Raw genomic sequence first — 9,716 nt, forward strand, 5'->3', positions numbered from 1 at the left:
AAAAATATATACAAGAGATGAGTTCTTCGCGAAGAGCCCATCTCTATCCATACAGATTGTCTCTTAACAAGTCGTTAAATACAAATGAAAGTTTGCACCGAAACTAAAGAGCCACGGGCGAAAGGCAACTTCACACAGTGCCCAAACCTTCCCCCCACACCATGCATGATGCATGGCGACTGCTGACTAAAACGTGTTACCTACGACTACGACCCAGCGGTATGGCCACTCACCCAATATATAAATTATTCGGTGACAAGTGGACCCTCTGAAAGCCAGGTTTATCTGCCGCCGTCTGAGAAGGATGTTGATGCCTCTCATCCCTCGCTCCCATGCCGATCGATACTAAACGGTGCAGCAGGACCTTTTTCTTGTCACAGGGAAAGCGGCTTTAATTAAACAGTCGATGTGCCTTTTCCGCAAAGCTTTAGTGACCCCAGCATGGTCACATAAACGAACCGAGGGAAGGAGTGGTGTAAAGTACTCTCTCTCTCTCTCCGTCCCAAAAATACAAGACGTTTCAACTTTATTTGAAAAGTCAAACCATATCAAATTTAAGTAAAATCATAAAAAATATATAGAAAACTTACTAATAAGTAGTATATTGTAAAAATAGAATTAATAATAAACTAGCGATACTTTAAAGCTTGAGATTTCTTTGCTGTGAAAAAATTCGAAACATGTTATAATTTGGAATAAAGAGAGTGCAGTAGACAAAAGCTAATAACAGACTTGCCGTGGCGATAATGGTTGGGCACACCGCTGACAGACGGGCCTAGCATCAGCCAACCCCGGAGGTCTTTTCTGGTGAGATGGTGATCGGTGTCAAGCTGATTTTTTTTAAAAAAAAATTCCTGGCTGAGAGTTTCAGGGATGCAAGTACAATTTCTCAGCCGGCCTCTAATCGGCACTTGTAACTTTATTATGTTTGTTACTAATATAAACAAGCATGGGATGTTTCCAAGTCGATTCGAGTTGGTGATCTGCCACATCAGCGTGGGCCAGCAATTAGGACGAAAAGCGACCATTTGGTTTCGGACCGGGAGGAATTTTTCCGTCGAGAAAACAACACTTCCATCCAAAGTACTAGACTTGTTCGTTTCATCCTAAACCATGAGGATCGAGGGTGATTGCAGCAGGGGAGGATTTCGACTTGTTGTAGGGGATTTCAATCTCTATAATTTAAGTCAAACCAACATGGTCTAAATGTGTGGTGTTGGTAACCCCATGCACCATAACTAAAAAAACAAATTATCGGATTTTTTTATTTTTTTTGGGGGGAAAAGACTCGAGTGGCAGAGTAAGTAAAGGAAGCAACAGATGTAAGAGACGAACCACACCACTTTTAAAGGGGCAGTAGTGATCTGTGTGGTCAACCTTTATCCTCCGAGAAAGGAGAAACGTTGTCACATGTAAAGTAGTGAGAAAGCAGGAACACCTTTATGTTCTTGCTTTTAAAAAACAAAAAAAAAATTGGGTGAAATTAGGTTTCGACATGGACAGCAGCATGTGCATGGCTGAGATTCATCAACCAGCTCAACCTCAACAACGACATGCGGAAACGTACGGGGAACCGGGTGAGACGTGATAAATAGCGATATTTTTTTTTTCTTTGAACGAAAATAGACGGACCACATATGTCCGTTCAATCTATAGCGTGTTTGGTATGCAGGAAGCTGAGGATACATTCAAAGAAAAAAATTATCGCTATTTATAGATGCTTCCGTTCAATCTATAGAGTAATCATACATTCACATGCCAAATCGCAACTGGTGCTTCCGTTCAATCTATAGAGCTCCCAGGGAAAAAAGAAGAGTAATCATACATTCACATGCCAAACCTCTGCCACTTGATGCAAGCTCAATACTTTATGCATCACAACTGGTGTGATTCATACTAGCAAGTGCAAAAGAGAAACCTTTTTTTTCTTGTTCCAAGGAACACAGCTACACATATCATCAAAAACTATAGATCACATCTTTGTTATAGTAAAACCTATAACCTCCACGCCTATTTGGTAAGTCCAAGGGACGTTGTTCTCCCTCCCTTCCCTCCCCTATGTGCTTTTCATACAGTAACCTACCCCCATGTCCTCCCGATATGTATGTACATACCTACCATACAAAAGAATGAACTTCCCCCCACCCCCAAACCCTTCTCTACATGCCGTCAACGGCGATCGGCACCGTCCCCGGTAGCCGTCCTTCTCGCCCCCCACCCCACCTCGGCATCGCCCTGTCTGCTGTGACCGCGACTGCTGCGAGACGGACAACAGCACGGCCGCTGCAACGCTTCACGTTGCGCCACAGCCGTTCGATGCTGGGCGTGAGCACTTCCTCGGCCCAGTCCTCGAGCTTCTCGTCCGTGAGCCAGACGCTGGCAGCCATCCGGTCGACGGCGTCCTCGTCGACTCTGAACGAGCTGCTGCCCCTGGTGACCGAGTCGAATTTCGCTGATACGCAGTCTGTGACAGCCTTCCTGAACGGCGCGAAGTCGACTGGCCGGAACACGATGGCATCGTCGACGAGGTTCAACAGGTCGCTGTCGGGGGCTGGCGTCGAACACTTGACCGCGACGTGCCCTTTCTCCTGCTCTTGTTCCACGGAGAGGTCACTGGAGTTCCGCGAGCCCTCTGTGTCGTCCGACGCCCCTACCGCTAGATTGAGGTCAAGCGACAGACCGTGCCCGCCAGACAGTTCTCTAGCTACCTTCGCTGGGCGAGCATCGTTGCACAGCCAATCCGCTTGGTGCTTCAGCTGCTGCTTGTCCCCGATAGAAAGCTCTAGCTGCCAATCCGAGTGTGCTGCCTCGAGCATCTTTCCTTCGTCTTGGAGCGGTGTGTCAAACTTCGGTCTCCTGAGTTCCTCAGGCAACCAATCCGTTGTGAGAACGAAGATGACATTGCCGAGGCTGACCTCACGGCCCCGGGAGTCCGGCAGGCGGCCCGTATCCATTGCCCGGTTGATTTTTCCGCGCACAACGGCATCCACCTGATCGATGCCCTCGAGAACGATCACTGAACATGGATTCTGCCGGACTGCCTCAGTGACCCGGTCCAGCGAGGTTTTCCCCCAGAAACCTGGATTAGGCCGTCCGTTACCATCCTTGCCCCAGCGGGAGTCGCCACCAAAGTTTATAACCACTGGTTCAGCATTTACCATCTGCTCAGACAACGCATTCGCCATCTTCCTCTTACCTGCCTGGTCAGGACCAACGAACAGGAGCCATATGTCGCCCCTTGTCCCGATGTTTCGCCGCTTCCCACTAGCAGTTCTGCATTGTATCACAGCAGCAGCAATTGCTGAGGCAGCATCAGATTGCCAGCTGACCTTCTCTGTGAGCGCCTTGAGGAGCCTTTTGAAAGACTCGATATCAGAGATTCCAGCTATCTTAGCCTTTTGCATGGCAGTTAGCCCTTCTGTGTAGTTTTCCTTCTGGTCTTTCTCCATGGTAGCATCAGGATCCAAGGGACCAAGCGCGAGGTCAGTCTTCACCGGGCTGCCTGGCGGGCTCTTGCGAAGCTCAGACGTAGGGGTACCCTCGGGCTCCTTCCAATTGGTGTTCATCTTAAGGGTGGGAACACCACCGCTGGCAGGTTGTAGCTTGGGCTCAACAGGCGGGCGTGGAGCTAAGGCAGCCAACGGCAGGGAGAGAGCTGGCGCCACAGTACGGTTGCTGTGGGTACGGGCGCAGGTCTCATGCCATTTCTTCTCAAGCTCCTCGGCAGCCTCATTCTGCTTCAACTCTTGCTCCTTGGTCTGTGAAAGCACAAATGACTATGTCAATCGCCTTTCCATTAGAACCAATGCTAGTTTTACAAGCTAATAACGCATAGAAAAGACGCAAACCTGCGGTTGATCCCTGCTGGGCTGCATCCAGTGTGGCAAACCAGGCTTAGCGGCCTCAGGACTTGACGCTGGCTTTTCCTTCTGCTCCGCTAGCAGCTTGGCAAGCTCACGGTCATAACTACCCTTGCAAAGCAGGCACATAGCAGGCTTAGCCTTCAGAGGATGGTCACTCCCTGCCCCTGGCGGCCATCGGAGTGCCGTTGGCGTCACCGGCATAGGCCGGAGAGCAGGCGATAACATCCCCACTGAGTTGCCCAGAATTCCAATGCCTCCAGGCCTATAAATTTCAGTAAATTGATCAGATCATCTGTTTTTATTAAGCTGCATACACCAATCAATTTAACCTAAAAGATTAAGCTAATAGAAGGAGGTGGACAATTCACTTATATTATATTCTAACACTCTCTTCATGTCAAGCCTCTTTTACATCTCTGACGTGAAATATAGAAGTGAGCAACAATTATTTTATTTAATTGGGCTAACCAGGATTCGAGCTCAAAACTCTAACCAATTCAACATCAATTCAATACAATATTAGGAGAAGTTAGACAATCCATTTATACATTCAACATTTACAGGATAGAGAGGAAGGTGCAAACATACAAATAAAGAAGTGGAGGCACAAACATCTGCCAAACTTTTTAGATTATCAGAAAAGGCGCCAAACTTTTTATAGTACTAGCAATCATGATGTACTATTCAACTGTAGGAATTTTTGGTTATCGAGTACTATAAACTAATTTTATTATTTTACTCTGGTCCAAGACAACGGAAAAACTGGAACAAGTTTGAGTCACCAACAGCAAAAACAACAAGAACTGCATCAGACATGGTAGATGCAGAGAAGAAAGCGAAAAAGCGCCGAAAAAACATACCTGAGAGCTGCGCCGGCGAGCGGCGCGCTGCGGGCGATAGGCACGGCCTGGAGGTCCCAATCAGCCTCCATGGTTGGGTGGTAGACCTTGCATCGGAGGTAGGTGGCGCACGCGGCTGTACCGACGGCCCAGACCTTACGGCTTCCGAACGGCCCCAGCAGCCGCGCCATCTCCGACACCACCGCCTTGCCCCCCTCTGACGCTGCTGCCGCCGGCCCGTCCACCAGCCACTTGAGATCGCCAAGATCAAGGACCACGGCGCCGTGGTCAGCGAGGATCCTCTGGACCATCGCGCCCAGGTCCCCGATCCTCGCCGCCATGGCGGCCTTGTCGCCGGCGAGCTTGGCGAGGTCCGCCTCGAGCGGCAAGACCTTCGCTCCGGCGAGAGCATGGGAGTCAGACGTCGGGATCCTGCGTACCGCCTCCCTCAGCACCGCATCTGGCCCGGCGTCGCCGACCAGCACCGGGTTGCGGCGCGCCGGCTTGAGCATGACGTCGAGCACCTTGCGTACGTCGTCCCTGCCGCCGCCAACGCCTGCGGCGGCAGCGAGGCGAGGGTTGATGTAGGCGTTGGTTGGGCCGACTCGCGGGAACGGAGAGGGGGACGGGGCCACAGGCGTAGTCGCGGCGACAGTCGGGGTGGACACGACGGCGGCGGCGGAGGGCGACGGGAGCGACTGCTCGATGGTGGTCTTGACGGCTGCGGACGAGAAGGAGGCCTCGCGCATGACGCGGCTGACTGACGGGTCATCGAGGATGGAGAGGACGAGCTGCTCGAGCTCGACCTTGACGGCGAGCAGCGGCTGCTGCGCGGCCTCGGGGCACCCCCGGCGCTGCTGCGCCTGCGCGCGCTTGAGCGCCGCAACGAGCGCGTTCGACACGGGCGGCCCCGACGCATGCGCCGCTGCCGAGGCCGCGGCCGCGGCCGGCAGCCTGTCGAGGGCGACGGAGAAGCAGAGCTCGAGGGCGCGGCACTGCAGCGGGTGAGCGCCGCCGGCGCCACCAGCGGCGCCAGGTCCAGCACCGGTGGCGGCCGCGCGAGCGCACGCCTGGCGCAGCAGACCGGCCGGCGCGGCGAGCAGCGCGGCGGCGACGTGGAGCGGCGTGGTCTGGCCGTGCCTCCTCCGCGCGGCCTCGTCGATGGCCCGCGCCAGCGCCGCCGCCGCCTCCGGCGTGAGCGTCTGCTGGATGGTGCTGAGATCCGCCCTCATCGCTGCCGCCCGCCGCTCATCAATCGATCGGAGAGCGCACCGAAAAGGAATCCCCTTTTGGCTGGGTGACCAGGTAGTAGTTGTTGCTCGGCGCCGCCCTGGAAGTCGGAGGACGTCGGCGCCTCCGAGGGTGGAAAAAGGAGAGGCTTGGAGGGGAGCGGAGGGGGTAGTATCGAGAGAGAGAGAGAGAGAGAGAGAGAGAAGGAGGGAGTCCGGTGAGAGCAGAGAAGGCGAGAACTGAAGTAGTAGTAGGCTAGTAGCAGAGGAGGGGCGAGAAAGGGAGGCGAATAGAATCTTCGTCTCCTACAACATCTTCCCGACGTCGCATTTTACCACGACACCATCTTGTTTTTACCCACGCGATCCATGGAAGGAGGCGAACAGATTTTTTTTTCCTTGTTTTTTTTCTGTTATTATAAATAAATTGTGTACTCATCCGGCGCGAATTAGTATTTGCATTAGCTCTTAGGCTAGCCGCAGTGAATGACTAGAACCGGAACGCTATGCGGATAGAGTTAACGTGAGTGCTGCAGCCGTGTACTGGGACCGGTACGCTAAGGCAAGCAAGCAAACCGGAAACCTTAAATGTAGAGTTGCAGCAACGTCTACTGCATACGTCTGCTCCGTGCACCAGGAGAGAGGCGGGGCCGGAGGCAGCAAAGGTTGTGGGACCCGAGGCGGGGCACCAGGAGAGAGAAATAATAGAATATATGGTATAGAGTAAACATGAGTGCGGAGGATTGTGATATAGAGTAAAGAATTTTGCTGACCAGGACAGAATATTCTTTTTAGGGTAGAAATTTAGAGTAGTATGAGTGCGGATAGCCTTAGAGCCTATAGTTAGGAACTCTTTGGAAGGGTTTCACTTTAAAAAGTTTAGGTATACTTTAGTTTTTTCTATCTAAATAGGTCTAAAGTTCTAGCTTTTAAAAAATAAACTAGAGACCATCTTCAAAAAAATTACGAAGCTCCTCAAAGGAAGTTTCAAAAACACTATATTCAGAGGCGAATTTAGAGGGTTGTCGGATCAGCCGACCCCGAATCTTTACTACTAATTAAGTATGTACTGTAGGCGTCCACTGGTGCACATTCTGCCGGCTCCCGCCTCGCCCGCGGATCCCCACCCTCCTCCCCAACGCCCGTGAATCCCTCACCCTCCTCCCCACCGCCGCCGCTCGACCACGGTTTCGTCGCACTCCTTCCTTCGAGCGCTCCTCGCATCCCGCTCGCCCGCCGCGCTCGATTCCTCCTTCCTTCGATGGCGCTCCTCGCATCCCGCCCGCCCACCGCGCTCGGCCGGCTCACCAACCTCCGCGCGCTTTCGCTCTGCTCCAACCGCGTCCTCGGGACCATCCCCAACAACGTGCTCCAGCTGCCGGGCCTCAAGGCGTTGTTCCTGCAGCACAACCTGCTGTCCGGCCCCATCCCGCCGGGAATCCAGAGGCTCGGCGGCCTCGAGCGCCTGGTCCTCTCCTACTTGTCGGGTCCCATCCCCTTCACGCTCAACAGCCTCACCGCGCTACGCGTGCTCAGGCTCGACGGCAACCGCCTCTCCGGGAGCATTCCCAGCATCAGCATCGCGGGTCTCGGCTCCTTCGATGTCTCCGACAACAACCTCAACGGCCCCATCCCCAAATCGCTCTCGCACTTCCCACGGGAATCCTTCGTCGGGAACCTCCAGCTCTGCGGGGACCCGCTTCCGCCCTGCAGCAGCCCGTTCTTTCCCCCAGCGCCGTCGCCCGGCGGGCCCGGCCCCGCGCCGGGCTCATCCAAGAAGCAGAAGCTCTCCGGGGCCGCAATCGCGGGTATCGTCGTGGGTGCCGTAGTGGTGGGGCTCCTCCTCCTCATCGCCACCGTGCTCTGCGTGGTGTCCAAACGTCGTGGCGCCGACGCCCGCGACATCCGCGGCGGCCAGGGGGCAGCCCCCGCCGGCGTCCGGCGTGGGCAGCGTCTTGACGTCCTCGTCCAAGGAGGACCTCGGAGGAGACGCATTCGGGTCGGCCGCGGCAGTCGCAGCGGCGGCCGCCGCCGCCGCGGGGGAGCAGAGCCGACTGGTGTTCGTTGGGAAGGGCGCCGGGTACAGCTTCAACCTGGAGGACCTGCTGCGCCCGTCGGCGGAGGTGCTGGGCAAAGGCAGCGTGGGGACGTCGTACAAGGCAGTGCTGGAGGAAGGCACGACGGTGGTGGTGAAGCGACTCAAGGACGTGGCGGTGCAGCGGCGCGAGTTCGACGCGCACATGGAGGCGCTCGGCAGGGTGGAGCACCAGAACGTGCTCCCCATCCGCGCCTACTACTTCTCCAAGGACGAGAAGCTCCTCGTCTACGACTACCTCCCCAACGGCAGCCTCTCTGCCATGCTCCACGGTCAGTGTCCAACCTCTTTTCATCCTCGCGCTTACTGGAGATCTTGTCTGTGTGTTACTGTGGACCGGAATCAGGGATTGAAAATCTTACTATATGTGCAGTATTGATTTCTGGTGGAGGCATTGCTCATGGCATAATATTTGACATCATGCAAGAAAGATGCAAATACAAAATACGAGATGCTACAACTATATCCTACCGCCTTTGAAATATTTTGTGGCCTCGAAAACATTCCCCATGATCTAACTGTGGGTCTATAAACATCTTCATCTTCTTCTGTCTCAATAACAGTTGAAGGGGGTTCTATCCCAGCCTTGTCAGCTTCATTTGGTATAGTAGTCGATTGAGATGCTTCCCCTAACTCCCCGTTGTCTACCGGTTGGATTTCAGTTCGGCGAGGAGACTTGTCGAATTTGCTCGGGTCTCCAAATATTATGTCCACCTCAGGAAAATTGTCATCTCGTAAAGGCTCAAAAGCTGGAGCTAGCCCAGGTGGTAGACCTTTAGAACATTTTTTCTCAAAGAAGTCGAGACCCAAAAAATCAGCCTCATCAAACTCGTACCCTCCTCTCTTGCCAAATGAGACTTCTTCACTTGTGGCATCCAAATGGTCAGCTTTTTATTAGTGAAAATTGTATTTATTTAGTTCATCTGCAGTTATGTTTTCTGACATCATGCATAATATTTGAGGAAACGCCAGTCTATCCTGATGGGCGGGTTTGTATCTCTATTCTTCATCCACCCGGTGAAGATCCAAACGGTTATGAGCTCGCAAGTGAGCGATGGACACCTGTGCACACAGTATGGCTTCGTATACTTTGTTTACATACCTTTTTCCCCATTTTTATCTTCTGTTCTCCATTATGAAGCCATTATTATATTACCAAATTTACTGGGATGTATCATCCAAACAACATTCAGAAGTTCACTGGTAGATCTGTAATGGTGAAGTTGCAGGGGTTGCCTCCCCATTTATTCTGATGATTATCTTGTTCTAATGATTATCGTAATCACCTCTTATTCTGATGATTATTTTGTGTTTGATTGCCTAGTAAATTCTCAAGTCGTCTGTGCAGTTTTTGTTTTGTTTACAAGAATGTCCCTTGATCTCATGATATGGTGACTTGTGAAGACTTTGGATAATCAAAATGTTTGAGGATTAGGCTTTGGTCAATTTGATTGTGCCTTCCTGAGACAATCGGTGCTGCCCTCTTTTGGCATAGGTTTCTGGACCTTTGCAGTCCTAAAAAAATTCAACCTAGCAGTAATGCAGTATATATTCTAGCAGTTGTACCACAACAATTTATCCATGGATCATAAGCAACTGCACTAATCAAACTGAGACCAAGTCACCAAGAACGATATTGTCTGGTAGCTATTGAGACTAAGGATGATATTAATTGGTAGCTGATGAAGAT

At 52.4% G+C, this 9,716-nt stretch overlaps 1 protein-coding gene and 1 pseudogene across 1 annotated transcript; one reads left to right on the top strand and one right to left on the bottom strand.

The window, feature by feature from the left end:
- Window positions 1–1,803: 1,803 nt before the first annotated feature.
- LOC103653403 (Protein SUPPRESSOR OF MAX2 1) lies at window positions 1,804–6,258 on the bottom strand. The gene is made up of 3 exons (XM_008680320.4): window positions 4,724–6,258; window positions 3,849–4,125; window positions 1,804–3,758 (listed from the first exon to the last, which is right to left on the bottom strand). Exons 1-3 carry the CDS (start codon window positions 5,932–5,934, stop codon window positions 2,160–2,162), a joined length of 3,087 nt encoding a protein of 1,028 aa, XP_008678542.1. The 5' UTR covers window positions 5,935–6,258; the 3' UTR covers window positions 1,804–2,159.
- Window positions 6,259–6,437: 179 nt separating this feature from the next.
- LOC103655348 (probable inactive receptor kinase At2g26730) lies at window positions 6,438–8,506 on the top strand (annotated as a pseudogene).
- The last annotated feature ends 1,210 nt before the right edge of the window (window positions 8,507–9,716 follow it).

The sequence above is a fragment of the Zea mays genome, chromosome 4 (genome assembly GCF_902167145.1).
Source record: "Zea mays cultivar B73 chromosome 4, Zm-B73-REFERENCE-NAM-5.0, whole genome shotgun sequence".
Classification (NCBI taxonomy): domain Eukaryota; kingdom Viridiplantae; phylum Streptophyta; class Magnoliopsida; order Poales; family Poaceae; genus Zea; species Zea mays.